This window comes from Furipterus horrens, unplaced genomic scaffold, assembly GCF_987537825.1.
Source record: "Furipterus horrens unplaced genomic scaffold, mFurHor1.1.pri manual_scaffold_4, whole genome shotgun sequence".
Taxonomy (NCBI): Eukaryota; Metazoa; Chordata; class Mammalia; order Chiroptera; family Furipteridae; genus Furipterus; species Furipterus horrens.
This window is the reverse complement of record NW_028327174.1, coordinates 22,197,386-22,213,051: the sequence shown is the minus strand read 5'-3', so window position 1 is coordinate 22,213,051 and position 15,666 is coordinate 22,197,386. Positions and strand designations below refer to the sequence as shown.

Here is a 15,666-nt window from a genome sequence, read left to right as displayed (position 1 = left end):
GTTCAAATGCTTAATAAAAAAAAAGAAGTTGTTATGAACAATTCGTTCTATTGTTGAACATAACACGTAATAGTGGGTCTTCCGGTAAAGACAGGAAGACCTACTAGACAAATTCAAAAAGAGCTGTAAGCACTACAGGAAGTCGCCTGGAAAGAACATGGGATATCCATGAACTCCACTATTGGTGAGGGTGAGCTCAGAGTGGCTTTTCCTAATACTTATTACTGCATAAACGAGGTACACTGTAACATTCAGAAGGAAAAACACTAGTCTAAGGAACTTGTATCATTCACTTTTGGAGTTTGCGAACGTTTGGTTCGAGTTTATGCAAATTAGACCGATGCTGATTGGCTGAAAGAAGTTAGCCACACCCTTAAAGAACGGAGACAGTGATTCGCAGCTGTAAAAGCTTGGAGGTAAAACCGCTCTCGCACTTTCCTTAAAGGGCCTGCTTAGGAACTGGTGCTGCAGCGTTACGCCCTCTCGTTTCTCTTTCCTTCCAGGTATTTGAAATTCTTCTCAAACCACAGGGTAGACTCCTGGATTCAGTCTACGGCCCCCACTTCATAACCGTCTCAAACTGTTCTACAGAAAGGATTCAGACTGGTGGCTCCTAGCTGTCAGAGCAGTAGCAGAACCGCCTAAAGTTTGAGCATTTCCTAGACCTGACCTTGGCAGAGGTGTGCCTTTTCCAGGCCTGACTTCCCAGCCTTGGGAGGAAGGAGGGGTCTAGCTTCAGTAGTACCCTCTCCAACTGTCCACCCAGTTCTTTCAAATGGCTCGTCCTTTCCAACTTCCCAGCTGGTCTCTCTTGAGGCCCCGCCCCCAGAGCCCGCAAATAACGAGTCACAGCCATCTTCCTGGGGAGTTGTGAGGATGTTTTGTTTGGTTGGTTTTGGTTGGGATGTTTTTTAAAGAGCGTCATATAGATATTTATATATAAATTATTAATGTGGGGCAGAGGCAAGGAGCATACATCGCAGAAGGGGCGCGCACACAGGGACTGGGGAGGGGAAGGGGCGGCACACAATGCTACGCAAAAACAGCCACATCTAACAGATGAAATAATCACACCAACGAGGTGGGGGAGGGCGTGGTGGCCACAGGGATGGGGCATGGGAGAGGAAGAGAGCAGGGGGGGCAAGGAAGAAGGACCTGGTCCAAGATACTGTGCGCTTTCTGCCCCCACCCCCTCCCCACCTCTGCACACCACAGGAGCCTTGGCCTTCCATCTGTCCCTTCCTCCCTCCCTCCACCAAGCTGCCCCTGCAACTGAGCAGCACCCCTCCTCGCTCTGGATGGCAGGCTGGGAGGGAGAGCTCCAAGGTCCAGGTGCACACTCAGGCCATGGCTGCTGTTGATTGCAGGTTTACAGCGGCTTGTCACTTTCCTTTTTCAGGTGACTGGGGGGAGATAAGGTGCAGAACAGAGATGAGAGATTGACCTGACCCCTCTCCCAGAGGATGGTGGAGGGGATCCCTCCCCCAGGAGACTAGTTGTACTATTCCCACTCCCCCACACCCCAGGCTTACATCCCTTCACTCCTAACTAGGGGTGCCTGGTAGTACCTGTAGTAGTCCTCCTGGGCAGGTAGTGGCACACTGTGCAGTGGATGATGGGCGTGCAACCACTGCTGCTGCTCTAGTGCCAAGCGCTGAAGCTCAGCGGACTGCGCGTGCATGGCCTGCAGCTGATGAGCTGCTGACATCGGGGCAGAGAGGGAAGCTGGCAGGTCCCGGTAAGGAGCAGCTGTAGGCAAAAAGGGCAGGGGGCACATAATTGATGGGGTACTGATGCCTATTCTGAGCTAGGAGATAGCCAACCATTTTATGTACAGAGGAAACTGAAGCTAAAAATGTTGGGTAACAGCCAGTCCTGCAAAACGCCAGTTGTGGAGTTAGGATTCAAACTTCTTAGCCTGGCATTAAAACCTATGCCTCTCTTGGGCAGGGCCTACTCCCATTTCCAGTTCCTCTGGGTACCTCCTCATCCCTTCCCAAGCCCAACTAGGACAATCCCACCACTCAAATTCCTTTCTGCCCTTGTCTCATTAGACCTTCCCAATCTCCGACCTCCATCCTTACCAAAGAGCTGGTGACGAAGAACTTCGTTCTCGTGCAGAGGGTGAGGAAGAAGGGGGTTGGGGAGGGCTCCAGCTGGGTAGGGTATCCGGGTAAGGTGAGACCCTGAGGCCAGGGGGTCAATGAGAGGGTGCACCGAGGCAGAGGCTGAAGGATAGAGAAGAGAAATGTGTCACCAGAAGGCAGGTTTGGGGAAAACCATCCATGTAGCTGAAGGGATCCAAGCCTGTGAAGAGAGATGGGAAATCAAACACAGGGCGATCCAGAGTAGAACAAGAAGACACAAGAGGCAGCATGAGACACTACTAGAAGAGGAACATACTGATGGCAGAGGGCACATTACAGTTGTCAGAGGGGTCTGAGGAAAAGGAAAGAGAAGTGGACTGCTTAGAGGAGATGAAAGAGAATAGAAAGTTTAGAAAATGAGACAGGAAGAGAACAGAGGTTAAAGAGAGAAGAGGCTCAAGAGATGTTGGAATGAACATGAGTATAAGGCTAGATTGGGCAATAAGAAATATAGTGAAGGGAGAGTAAGCTCATTATCATCTAGGATACCCACAACCACCAGTACAAGGCTCTTTTTGAAAAGGCACAGGAACGGGGAGGAATGTAAAAGACCTCCAGCTGGGAGAAGTTGGCAAGAAACCACAACAGAGTTGAATCTAGAGAAGCAAGGAGACAGGTATGTGCAGAGCTGTAATGGCAGAAAGGTGGTGCTCTCTCAAAGGTTTCCAGCATGAGCCTCTATCATGGGTGGGAGGCTCGACTCTGAAGAGGATAGGGGTGTGAGAAATAGTCTTTGTGGCAACACTAGGGTATGAGGTGACAGGCTGGTGGATGACAGGGAGACAAAGATCAGGGCAGCACTCAAGAGAGAGGCTCATGGCAGACAGGGAAGTCCTGACTTGAGGAACAAAAGAGCCCAATCACTTACTGGGGGACAAGGCGGCCCCAAATGATCAAGGAAGGAAGTAGGAGTCTCACCTGCATGGATGGCATCCTGCTGGTGGAGGTGCAGGTGAGAGTGGATGTGGGAGTGCTGGTGGTGATGGGGGGTCACATTGAGCATCTGCAGCCGGGCCAGTGGGTCATTGCCCAAGGCTGCCACCCTTTCTGCATGCTGCCTCTCAGCTGCCAGACGCTCTGCATAGGACATGTCAGGCCGCAGGGCTGGCCCAGCGGCCAGCGCCAGACGTTCCCTCTCGAGGGGCCCCAGGCTCGGATGAAAGGGGAAAGGGTGCAGGCCAGGCGGGCCAGGCTGCAGAGCCAGGCCCCCATGTCGGGGAAAGGGATCCAGGCCTGGCCCAGGAACCCCATGTAGGGGTTCCAGCTCACTGGGCTTCACCTCGAAGCCAGGCTTGAGACGGTCACGGAGGTCTCGTTCTCGGGCTTCCCGCTCCCTCTCCCGGGCTGCTGGGTCACTGCTGTAGAGGGCTGGGACATTGTAACCCAGGAGCCCCGGGTCCACTGCCCCCAACGGCACGTAGAACGGGTGGTTGCGATTGCCAGGAGACATGACGTGGGGCCGGGCATATTCACTGAGAGTGCGCAGGGCTGGAGTGTCAGGACCCAGGTAGGGTGGCACTGTAGCCACAGCACTGCCTGGCTCAAACGGAGGGCGATGGGGTACAGGGCCGAGAGATGGACACTCCACTGGAGCACGTCCCTCCTGCGCCAACTTCTGTGGAGTACAAAGAAGAGTCAGAAAGAGCAGCTCTGTAAAAAGGTGACCAGTCCTAAGCTCCTCATTTACCTCAGCAGCTGAATGCAGCCTACCAGGAACTTCCCTAAACACCTTACAATCCACAGATAGTTTGACCTGAGCTCTCCTTCCCACAACCCAGGCAGGTATTCCTTGGACAGGAATCCTTCGGTCTCCATCTTAGGCTGCAATGCCTCCTCCTCTCCAAGAGGTGGCGCAATGACACCCCACCCCTCGAGCCTCAGAACGCGGCGTAGAGACCTAAGGCGAGGCGGGGCGGGGGGGGGGGGGGGCGCACGTGGTGACGCACTTACCATGCTCCGTTCGAGCTCGCGCTCCTTCTCGCGCTCCCGCTCTTTCTCGCGTTCCCGCTCGCGCTCCCGCTCCTTTTCTTCGCGCGCTCGCTGCTCGGCCTCGCGCCTCACCTTCTCCACCAGGTCGGCCCGTTTCTTGGCCAGCTTGGAGCCCTCCAGTGGCACAAAGTACAAGTCGCTGCGCGCGCACGAGTTAAAGCCGCGGTCCAGGTGTTTGTTGAACCTGCCGGGTGTGGAGGCAGCGCGCACGCTTAGACCCTGGGAGCGGCCCCGGCCTCGCGGTGACTCCGGCCCAGTCAGCCCCCGCAGGCTGGGAAGGAGCGAGGGTCTGCAATACTTTAAAAAGCACCGCAAAAACGAAAACACCCCTCCCTCCATACCGCCTCCTTTCTCCGTCACCCCTTCGCTGTTCCCCATCCTAGGACCAGGGGCCCGCGCCCCACTCACCTGGCCGACTGACTGGCGTGGCTGGGAACGTCTACCACTTTGGGAGGGGGAGAGGGGCTGCGGGCCGTGGGCACTGGGCTCTCGGGGGTCTCATATTCCTCAGCTGGCTCCTGTTTGATCTGCGTGGCACTCAGGGGCGGCCCTGAGGCCGGGCCAGCAGGCGGTGGTGGCAGGGATGCCAGGCCTGAAGACCCCGCAGGCGGCAGGGATGGCCCAGGCCCCACCGTGGGCGAGCCTGGCTTGAAGGTCCCTGGGCCTGAGGGCGGCGAGGCGCCTCGGTAGCCTGGTGGGGTCCCCGTTCGGAAGGAGGGCGGTGACCCTGGCTTGTATCCCGGTGGGGTGGCTGTCTTGTACGCCCCTGGGGACTGGGCTCTCTTTCCATACGGTGGGGGCCCAGGTGGGGAGGCTGTTTTGTAGCCTGCTGGCGAGGAAGCCACTGTGGCGATGACTGTGGAAAGTGTAGCCGAGGAGGTGGTGACAGGAGGTACCGGTGGGAAGGGGTAGGGCGCCCCTTGGGGCCCCTGGGAAGGAGAAGGGTGTGAACATGGGTAGGACCCTTGAGAGGAGGAGGAAGAGTTGGAAGAGGAGGAAGAGGCTGGGGGACCATTGGGGCCTGCTTGGCTGTAAGACACCTGGCTGTGAGGTGGGGGCAGGTGTGCTGGCCCTGGTGGGTAGGGCCTCAGAGAGCCCAGGGAGGGAGACATGGCGTAAGGGTGTGCATGATGGGAATTACTGCTCTCCAGGGGGTGGGGATATGCTCCAGGTGGAGGGGGCCCAGAGCTTCCGTGATGTTGTTGCTGCTGCTGTTGCTGTTGTTGCTGGTGGTGATGGTGGTGTGTTGGGGCTGGTGGGTGGGCAGTGGACTGTCCTCCAGTAGAAGGAGGGAAGGGGCCGGGGTGGGTATTGCTGTTGGCTAAGAGGCGGCCATAGGGAGGGGGTGGTGGAGGACCCTGGCTCCACACAGCCTGGGATGGGAGAGAGGGCTGAGTATACTTGGGTGGCTGATTAGAGACAGAGAGGCTTGTTGGGGGAGGGAAGGAGTGGGGATAACTGGGCAGTGCCTGGGAAGCTGGGTATTGGGAGGCAGAGGCAGAAGCAGATGAAGAACTGGAAGAGGAGGCTGCTGCAGAGCTACTACTAGAGGATGAATAAGGATATCTCATGGGGGGGGCTGGGGCAGAAGAGGAGGAAGCAGGGGGCAGAGGGTGGGGTGAGGGAGCAAGAGTGGGGCCCTTCTCTGGGCCAGGAGGAAGTCCACCCATACCCTGCCCCATGGCATGGGGAGAGGGCAGATGCCCAGGTAGTGGCTGGGCCCCGAGCCCAGGAGGAGAGGCTGATGCATTGTTAAGGGGTCTCAGAGCAGGTGGGGGAGGCAGGTTTGGTGTCACATGGGGGAAGGTGGCTGGTGGTGGAGCAGAGGGTAAGTTTCCACCACCCACTGGAGTGTTAGGAAGCTTTGTTGGGGGAACACCACCAGCCCCAGAGCTTGATATTGAAATGGGGGTGGTGGGTGGGGGGTGCTGCTTACCCCCACTAGGGGCCCCCACTGAAGAGGCAGCCCCTCCGCCCTTGGGACCCATTGGGGGTCCAGACAAAACCCCTCCACCAGCACCCCCAGGATAGAGCTGTGGATGAGGGGGATGGGCCCCAGGAGGAGCCTGGAACATCCGAGATGCAGGGGGTTCCATGGGAGCATGATATCCAGTGGGTGTCACAGAAGAATGGGGTTCAAAACCAGGCTCTGGCTGTCGGGGGTTGCTGTCTGGCGGTGGAGGGGAGGGAGGAAAGAGCGGAGGTGGGTGGTAGGGGCGGGCTGGGCCCTGGGACAGGCCAGAAGACGAGTCGGAGTCATTCTCAACACTTCCAGGGCTGTAGATGCTGGGGGACGTGCTTCGGTTATCCTGGTCTATATCCCTCGGGTCACTGCTGCCATCATCATTGAGGCTCCGCCCATCTAAGCTGTCCAGATCCGAGGGGGACTGTGGTCGAGGGAGCTCCTGCTGCAGAAAAGGAAGGGTCTTTTTCCCCCTTTCCTGTCCCTTCTTGCTTCCCCTAGGATTGGGGCCTCCCTGGCACAAAACCATTTCCTCCTCTCGGCACACCATAGTGCCACAGTGCATGAATACTCTTACTCAAGCCCACTTCCCTACCATCTCTGGATTCCACCACTCTCCCTGCATTCTCAGCTGCCCGCTAGCAGTTAGTCTTGTTTCCCTTCTTGTAAAACCCTAGTCCTTCCTCAAGTGTCCCTCTCCCTATCCACAGCTGAACCCAAATCCCTGTCTTCCACCAGCTTATATCCACCCTCCTCTCAACTCCTTTACCCCGTTAACATCCCAGAAACCCTTGGTTCTTAAAAGGACCACCTCTGCAATTTCCTTATGATTTATCTGTTCCTTCCAGTAAGACTTCTCACCCTTCACCTCCTCCCCAACCCCTTCCTGAAACTCAGGTCCTAGGAAAGGATAGGCTAGGCTCCTCCACACTTCCAGTCCCCTTTGACCCAGCCTAGTCAAAGCCCTAGAGAACTGTCTGGTATATTACAGACAGCACCACTTTAATAAGCACTAGGATATGACTCTTTTCATATCTCAGGTGAGATTAAAATAGGAATCCTGAATGAAAGGAAGTATGGGGGAAAGAACAGTCAGAAGACGGGTCAGGGTGGCTGCAAGGGTATCCCACCTCAGTTTTGGGCTTTTTTGGTGCGTTGGTCTCCTCACTTTCACTCTCTGAGATCTCCTCACTCCGGCCCTGCTTGCTGACCTTTGGGGTGGAGGCTTCCTCGACTCGTGCCTTCTGTTAGAGAGAAAGAGAAAATTCTTGTCTTGTACCTCCCAAGCCTCCACCATGACCCTGTGCCAGACAGGAAGTTCCCCCACAACACACACACACACAACCTCAGCCCCAGCGTCTGAGCATCCTGTGGGAGGACCTCAGGACAGAATACCTTGGCTGTCTGCCTAGACTTCTCGGCTTTGCCATCACTGCTAGATGTGCTGACCCCTCCAGGGGAGGCCCGGCCCCTCGATCTCAGTTCTTCCCGGGGCCCAGGGGCCTCTTTCTTCCGTCCACTCCTCATTGACATCTGAGGGAAAAGAAAGAAAACAATAAAAAGGTTTTTTTTACATTTCACCTACCTTTCGGATGCGCCTTATTTCTATTCTTTCTCTCCAGGCCCTTCCCCACTAGCTTCCCTGCCCCTAATCTTTCATGTCTCTCAATGAAGCTGTCACTCACTGAGTCTTTATTCTGTCGTGTCTTCATTCTTCAGGCTGTGGAGACCCCATTCTCCTCTGCCTGGGCAGCTGAATACAGAAACTTCTCTGCTTCACCCCAAGTTCCCCACAGCTGTGGCCTGGGCAGCAGGAAGCAGGATCTCCAAGTTTCCAGTGCAGGCACCTGGAACTTGCAGGATTTGTTTTCAGTGAAGCCTGTTAGAAAAGACCATCAAAGTCTCCAAATCAGGGAATAGAGTCTGAAAGGGTGAGCACTGTGCTTGTCCAGAGGCTGAGCAAGTGGCCCAGCCCTAGGCCTTTCGGTCAAGAAGGTACAGGCCCCGTAACATATCTCTGGCTTACCCCATGGGCTACCCAGCTATCTACAAGTGAAGGAGACTCTGTTCACAATATCATCTCTTTCATCCCTGGGGAAGGCTATAAAACTCTGATGTATCTATGAACCCCAATTCTAGAGATGACACTATTTTACCCTTCACTATCCCTAGGAAATATTTGTGCACACATGAATTCCACAGGGCTTTAGAAAGCAGCATAAAGAAACATAGCTCAAGTATTAACTAATTTATTGAGTACCTTCTTTATGTCAAATCCTTACATACACAATTTAATATTTAACAACCAACCCTGAAAAGTAAGTGTTCTTATTATTCCCATTATATAGGTGATAAAACTGAGGCTCAAAGATTGTGATTCTGACTTGCCAACTTCATGTGATAATATCCAGTGAGGAACCAGTGACAGCACCAGAATCAAGCCCACCACTCCCTGATTTCAAAGCCCATGTTCTTTCTTCTATACTTTGCTATATTCTCATCAGAAGTTGGCATGATTAATCTTCAGAAGACACTAGATCAGTCCCAGAGGTAAAAAAGAATCTTTTTTCACATCAGAAGAGGTGGGAAAAGACTGTCCCATTCTGCAATGCAAAGGCACACAACTCTACCAATCCCAACACCAAATCCAGGTATCTCTAAAGAGCAGAACTTCACTTTTGAGAGCACCACAAAGACCCTCTCTCTAGTACATGGGTTCCTGAAGGCTAGAGGAAAAGGGAGAATTTTTCACTTTGCCAACCAAATCAGTGAATATCAGTGAGCACATAGTGTAAATTTACAAACTTTTGTGAGTCACCTGGCTTAGATGAGGACACACACCTCCTCATAGATTATCTATATCTGTATCTACATGGTCAGCTATTTTCATTTGCACTGGTTTGTATTTTTTGCTAAGAGTTGTATCTTTCCATACTACTGACCATATGATCTTTAAAAAAAGTTATCTTGTTACTGTTCTCTTCCTTTCTATATTCCCCACTAATGTCATGTATATATGGGTGTTCTGTTCTTATTTTGACCTTTAAACCCACTAACTTAATAGGTCTTCTTGGATGAAGTGCTGGGAGCCTCAGTGGGAACAGAGTAAGCTTACCTGCCTGTTTTGAGTTAGGAGGCCTGGCTAGGCAAGTGGCATTTCCACATCCTAGATCATATTTTCCCCAAGGATTCAAAGTAATTACTTCTCACTCACTTCCACTGAACCATACCGAGGCAGGTAGTGAGGGGTGAGCCTAACCTTTCCAGGAAACTTAATAAGAATTTGCTTAGAGTAACAAAATAGCTGGACAGAGCCCCAGGTCTTCTGAACTTACAAATGATGCTCTGCCCAGTAAACCAGCCATTTTTCCTCAATTACAACTATTACCACATTTTTGTTGTGTAGAGTGATTTGAAAATATTGTCTTCCCTGGCTGGTGTGGTTCAGTGGGTTGAGCGCCGGACTGCAAACCAAAAGGCTGCCAGTTTGATTCCTAGTCAGGACACACGCCTGGGTTTCTGGGAAGGCCCCATGTTGGGGGCATGCGAGAGGCAACCGATCCATGTTTCTCTCACACATCAATGTTTCTCTCCCTTTCTTTCTCCCTCCCTTTCTCTATCTCTAAAAAGAAAGAAGGAAGGGAAATACTGTCAGCACAAAAAACCCAAAGAATAAAACCCAAATAATAAAAGGGGAAAACAATCTTAACAAAAGCACAACCACTGGTGACTATTTGTGACTGGTGTGTCTTGGCCAACCCCTCTAGAGAATACCCATCTCTCCTCCCCACCCATGTTCACCAAGTCAGTTACAGCTAGGTCAGACAAATGTATGAATGTACCGCAGCAATCCTACTGTGACCCACCCCCTACCTCAACTTTTAAAATCAGCTGAAATCTGATAAAATAAGAAATGAGTAGCTTTGAAAGATAAAAGCAGTCATAAAAAAGCAGGTAATCCTGGGCCAAGGTGAGAGCAGTTAGGGTTGTACCTGACTCAGGGGCATGTTTTAGCACCAGCAAGCTAAACTACACTCCATCTTGCCCTAGTAGCCAGTCACTGTAACTAACATTTATAGAGCACCTACTATGTATCTGGCAACAGACAAAGCTCATTCACCTTCATTGCCTTACTGCAATAGGAAAATGATAAAAGACCAGACTAGGGAAGTAGAAAAGTGAAAATAGGGAAAGAGTCTCTAAGTAAAAACAGAAAAGGAAATTAAAGGAGAAATATGAGAAGGCTGTCCGAAGGAATACAATACAGGGACAAGGCTTTTCTGGGAAGGGCTTGCAGAGTGAATTTCAGGATCATTGGCCCAGCCCCCACCATCGTTCCGGATCTACCAGACTAACAAACCAGTCCAAAGCAACTGCTAGATAACAATACAGCCCAGACCAGCAAATAAACAGTGCACTGGCCTAAGCCTTCAGAGAATCCAAGATTGCCAGAGGGACCTCAGAAATCATCTTATCTATAACACCTTCATTTTACAAGGAAACTGAGGCTCAAAGAAACAAGTGACTTGCTCAAGGTCACAGAAGTACAGCCAGGACTAGACCCAGGTCTCCTGGCTCCAGTTCCAGAGTATTTCCACTGCACCAGGCTGTTCCACAGCCCTTATGCCTGGGCCACCCTCACCTGAGATGGGCTTGGAGAGCCCAGCCATTCCTACAAGGCCGGAGAAATAGGTCAAAGGTTAGCTGAGGGAAGGGGTCACTGTGTCGAAAGAGGAAAAGATTGACTGGGGAAGGGAGATTTCAAGTTTAAGAAAATGGAAGAATATCAGTGTGAAGAAGCAAAAAGACTACTGTGTACAAAAAGTCCCTAATAATAAGAGACAGAGTCAGAAAGAACTACTAAAAGATGGTATAACAAACAGAGCATTTCCACGCTCCCACAATGCCTAGAGGGAGAGACTTGGAGAAACACCATGACTGTCAAGTAACAACCTACCTGTATCCAACAGACTGCTAGACGCAAGGGGGTGGACCCCCTGTGAAACATATCCACCAGCAACACCAGAAACATTCTCCAGAACCCAGACAACACTCCTAAGGATATAGCCAAAGGCTGAGGTCCAACCAACACTCTGAACCCCTACCTATTGGACATCCACTGGTTCACTGCTATGGCAAAAAAATGGCAGAACCTACCCCTCAAGAGTCCATCCCAGGGGTCCATCTGCCAGCCACTCCCCTTGCAGTTGCCAAAGCAACTCCTACTCTCCTATAGTAAGTACCCTCAGGAAAGAGAGCTTAAGAGTTCCTACCCCAGCAGAAATAAGCCCATGCACAAAGGGAAATCTCTGAACTCAAAATAGTAATAAAGACTCTCCCCCACCACAGAAAACCACAGCTAGAGGGGCAGTGGGATACCCTAGGAATCTGAAGGTGGAGGTGACAACTTGTCTGGAGTGCCTACAAGATGGCCCAATTCTCTCCTCTGTTTCCATCCTCCCAGAAACCCCTTCTCCCAACTCTTCAGTCAGTGTTCCTCCCTCCATTAGTTTTAGGATGACCCCATAGTACTGGGCCCCAGTATGCCCCTCTCCAAGAAGTAGCTCTGTCTGAAACTGGGAGGGAAAAAAAAAAAAAAGGACCAGAGGTGATATGAAGTAGGGGAAAGAAAATTGAATCACAAAAGCATTGCCTTCCGAATCCCACCCCGGAACACCTCGGGGTACTCTCAAAGGTGAACCCTTCCTTGGTCCTTTCCCCAGGCTCCATTCTCCTCCTTCATTACTACAATCCCTCTTTCCACCTACCACACCCCTTCCCCATTTCCCACTTCCTTTCCATACCTATCACCCCCAACTCCGGGCTCGGAAACCCGGGTTCTGGGCCTTTGGGGCTTTTCCTGGAGACCTTATACTCCACCTCTCTGCCAGCTCCCCAATTCCTTTTTGCCTTCGCCCCGAAGCCCCTTCACGGGTATCCCCCGTTTATCCCCAATCAACCCTCCACCTCGGGGTCCTAACTACCCTCTATTACCCCACCAGCCCTCCTCCTGAGGCCCTCCCACCTCCAACCTACCCGATCCTCTGGGTGCCCTGGCCCCCGTCCCTCCTCCGGGGGCCGGCCCCACTCCGAGCCCCAGCTTCTGGCCAGGCGGTGCCCGCAGTGGGGGGACCCGATTGGGAAAATAACAAATGGAGGCGGCGGCGGAGGCGGGAGGGGGAACTGGGAGGGAGGGTGGGGGTTGGGAGCCGCGGGCCCGAACCCGGGCGTGCCCGAGGCCCGAGCGGCGGCAGACCTTACCTGGTTGTAGCTCGGGACGGCTGGCTGGATCCAAGCGGGATTCAGGGATCCTGCGTCTCCGGAGGGCGGCGGCGGCCGCTCCCCGCCCCCCTTTCCTCTTCCCGCTTCAGTCGCCGCCGCGACGCCGGCGGCGGCGGCCCCGACCCCCTCGGAGGGCGACCCCCATCCCCCTCTCCCCCGACTGGCCCCGATCTCTCGCCGGCTCCGGAGCAAATCGCTATCCCGGCTCCCGCTCAGCCCCTCCCGAGGCCCGCTGCCTCCCCGCGGTCCCCGGAATGGCGGGGCCGCGCAGCCCGCCCTGCCGCTCCGCTCGCCCCCGCGGCCCGGAGGCCCTCCGCGCGGCTCTGCCCCGCTGCCTCCCGCCCGCCGCCCGCGCCTGCCTAAAGCGGCCCGCACTCGCGCTACCCTCGGCCCCCTAGGAGGCCTCCGCCCGCGGCCCCCGCCCCTTCCAGGGCGGTCGTCTCCCTCTCCACCTCCTAACCCCTCCCCGAGGCCAACAGTGCCCCCCGCACTGGGTCCTGGCCCCTGGCCCGGGTCCCGGCCCGACGCGGGGCTGCGGGCGGGCTGGGCGGCGCGTCCGGCGACTCGCACAGGAAAGCGGCCGGCGAAGGGAGGGAGCCTGGGAGAGGGGGATGGGAGAAGGGAGGAAGAGGGAGAAGGAGGGAGAGCGGAGGAACGGGGAGAGAGGGGCCAGGAGGGAGACGCGAGGGAGGGAGCGCCAGGCAAGCTGCGAGGGGGGAGGGGGATCGGAGAGGAGGAGGCGCTGTGCGAGTTGGCCGAGGCCGAGGGGGCCCGGGGCGCGGGGAGGGGTTCGCCAAGGCGGAATGTGGGGAGCCCGCGGGCCTGGCACTGGAGAGGGCTAGGGAGGGAGGGGCTGTGGGTTATAAGTTTGAGGGCAAAAGGGGTCTGTGGCTGAGGTGGGGTGGGAGGTTGTGGGTATGAGGCAGAGATTGGGGTAATGGGGTGAGATTGAAAAGATGGAACTACATGGGGGCTTTGGGGGCAATGACCTGTGTGATGAGAGATGAAAGAAGCTTGAGTGACAGCGTCTGTGGCAGACATGTAGGGGGAAGGTTGGGGAGGCAGTTATGACGGGGAATGGGATGGAAGTTTGGGGTCATAAGGAGGGGAAGAAATTGAAAAAATGGAGACATATAAGGAGATGGGGTTTCTGGAAGAGAATAGAATTTGGAGGTGACTAGTGTTGGGAGAAGAATAGGAAATACAAGAATTTGGGGGTGATGAAGGTAAGCTGGGGAGAGACAAGTTCAAGGATGTCAGCTTGAAGTGAGAAAGGAAAGCATAAGGAACCTGAAGAAGGGATGACAGAAATGGAGCCAGATGCATTTTCTAGGGGGGGCGGGGGGGGCTGAGGTTCTGGGTAGGACAGGAGGATGGAGGACAGGGATGGCTGGGTTCTGGAGGTAGGGGCTTTCCAAGAGAGCTGAGGATGATTTTGATTGGCAAGACAAGGTAGTTAGAATGGAGTGGGTGTGGATGGGTAAAGAATATTGGAAGGAAATGTAAGATAAGCGAGGTCTTTGGGAGCAACATGGAAGAGGGAAGGTCAGTGATGCAGAAGACAAGAGAGTGGAAGGAAAAGCAAGAGAAGGAAATGATAAAAATGGGGGAGGGCAAGCTCCAGTGTAGGGAAGAGATTAATTTATAGAAGTGGGACACCATTCTCAGACCCTCTGTCTGGTGGTGTCTCCATTAAAGTCATCACCAATGGCACTTGGGGCCCAGGGAAGGGGTGGGGTGGGGATTAGGCTCAAAGAGTAGCCAAGCACTGAGGTGCCCTGGTCCCCCAATCCCAATCATTCTAATGTGGAGACAGTCCTCATCACAGGCCTAAGGCTCTTTCTTCTCCCACTGCTCTCCAGGCAGCCTCTGACACTGTCAGTCTGCCAGCCATTCCCGGTCTCCAGCCTTGAAGGCAGCACACCCAGCAGTCCACCACCAGTGTCTTCTGGGCTGGCTCCCTGGCCCCACACTAAACAGCAACATCTCCCAGGACAAAGGACGCCAAGACACTGGTTGGTTTTTGGCAGCTGAGATTGGGAAGGCCAGAGAATGGGAGGGAGGGAGGCTGGGAAATAGGAAGAGCTGGAGCTGGAGTATGGATTGGGAGCCCTCACTAGCTCTCCAGATTTGGGGTGCGGGTAGGGTATGTGTGAGGCCAGGACAGCTAGAGGCCAAGGGTGGACCTTGAATGGCAGGATCCCACTAGCCTGGAAAGGAAGGAGGTTGGCTCTGTAGCAACTCAGTAGGTTTTGCCTCATATTCTCTTGGGCCAGACTCAGCCAAGTTCTAGAAATACCCAAAAGCTCTAAAAAGATTCTAAAGCTCTGGGGACCCTGAACAAAAAGACTTCCTTGGCCTAGGAAGGAATCACCACTCTTTAATCGCCTGAATTGGTTGGCGCTTTTCCACCCCATGCCCACCTTCCTTTTCTTCAGGACCTTCAAGAAACTGGGCCAGCTCCCTATTTCCCCCCCAACCCCCCAATGCTCTGCCCCACCCCCTAATGCTCTCCCCCATCCCAGTGTCCTAGGATAGCTCCTGCTCCTATTCCCCACCTCCCAACTTTGCTCCAAGACTCCTCCTACCCCCTCATCCACCTCCCTATTGCATTTCCTCTCTCTCTCTCCCCCACCCCACCCCACCCCCTCCTCGGTTCAGTCTCCTGCTGGGCCCTAGCCCAGGCCCTTTCCAATTCCCTTCCAGGTTTTTTTTCTTCTTTAACCACCAAGGGATGGATTAGGATGATGACATATCTGAGCCTAAAAGAAAAATTTTGGCATAGGTAGAACAAGAAGATGAGGAGAGTCAGAAAAAAAAGCCAAGACCTACCCCTTCCAATTCCTCTCCCACCTGAGGGCCAGGCTGACAGTTCAGCTTCAGGAAGCATCACACACACACCACCACCACCATCATCGCTCACCCCAGCTCCCTCTCTGGCCCCAGCCCCCCACAACCCACTGGTCTCCAGGCAACGGCACAAAGGGAAAGTGGAGAGAAGGGCCTGGGAAGCCCTGGCAGAGCTAGCTGTAACCCAATCCATCCAGTACCTGGGTTGGGGGGTAGGCGGGTGGCAGGGCATGGCTGCCAGAGAAGGTGACTTAGTAAGGAGAAAAGGGCAGAGGTTAGGAAATGTGGCTCCAACCAGAATAGGCCTGGTCAGTCTAGGAGTTACTGAATAAAGATGAATATAATGCACCCTAGAGAAAACCAAGAGGTATGGAGAAAAGTACAGTGTGCCCCAAGGGCACAGAAAAGGCGCCAGAAGAGAAGAGAAAGATGAGA

The 15,666-nt window shown here is 53.9% G+C and overlaps 1 protein-coding gene and 1 non-coding gene across 4 annotated transcripts; both read right to left on the bottom strand.

The window, feature by feature from the left end:
- Positions 1 to 72: 72 nt before the first annotated feature.
- On the bottom strand, positions 73 to 135 carry LOC150011288 (U7 small nuclear RNA). Its single transcript, XR_016510964.1, has one exon. It is a non-coding gene; the product is annotated as a U7 small nuclear RNA (small nuclear RNA).
- Positions 136 to 857: 722 nt separating this feature from the next.
- On the bottom strand, positions 858 to 12,508 carry ATN1 (atrophin 1). 3 transcript variants are annotated; one of them, XM_090272784.1, is made up of 10 exons: positions 12,361 to 12,508; positions 7,785 to 7,978; positions 7,495 to 7,632; positions 7,230 to 7,343; positions 4,545 to 6,544; positions 4,098 to 4,320; positions 3,066 to 3,762; positions 2,085 to 2,228; positions 1,569 to 1,749; positions 858 to 1,403 (listed from the first exon to the last, which is right to left on the bottom strand). In XM_090272784.1, exons 2-10 carry the CDS (start codon positions 7,809 to 7,811, stop codon positions 1,370 to 1,372), a joined length of 3,558 nt encoding a protein of 1,185 aa, XP_090128910.1. In that variant the 5' UTR covers positions 7,812 to 7,978; positions 12,361 to 12,508; the 3' UTR covers positions 858 to 1,369. The 3 variants fall into 3 exon arrangements, with proteins under 3 accessions (XP_090128910.1, XP_090128913.1, XP_090128911.1); XM_090272787.1 differs by having other exon boundaries at positions 3,066 to 3,759; XM_090272785.1 differs by having other exon boundaries at positions 4,545 to 6,541.
- Positions 12,509 to 15,666: the final 3,158 nt, after the last annotated feature.

Excerpts from the sequence above, each read along its gene's own strand:
- ATN1 (XM_090272784.1), bottom strand. The coding sequence starts at position 7,811 with ATGAAGACACGACAGAATAAAGACTCA. Across the intron at positions 2,229-3,065 it reads GCAGGATGCCATCCATGCAG|CCTCTGCCTCGGTGCACCCT; the intron begins GTGAGACTCCTA and ends TCTATCCTTCAG. Across the intron at positions 1,404-1,568 it reads GCCCAGGAGGACTACTACAG|TCACCTGAAAAAGGAAAGTG; the intron begins GTACTACCAGGC and ends ATCTCCCCCCAG.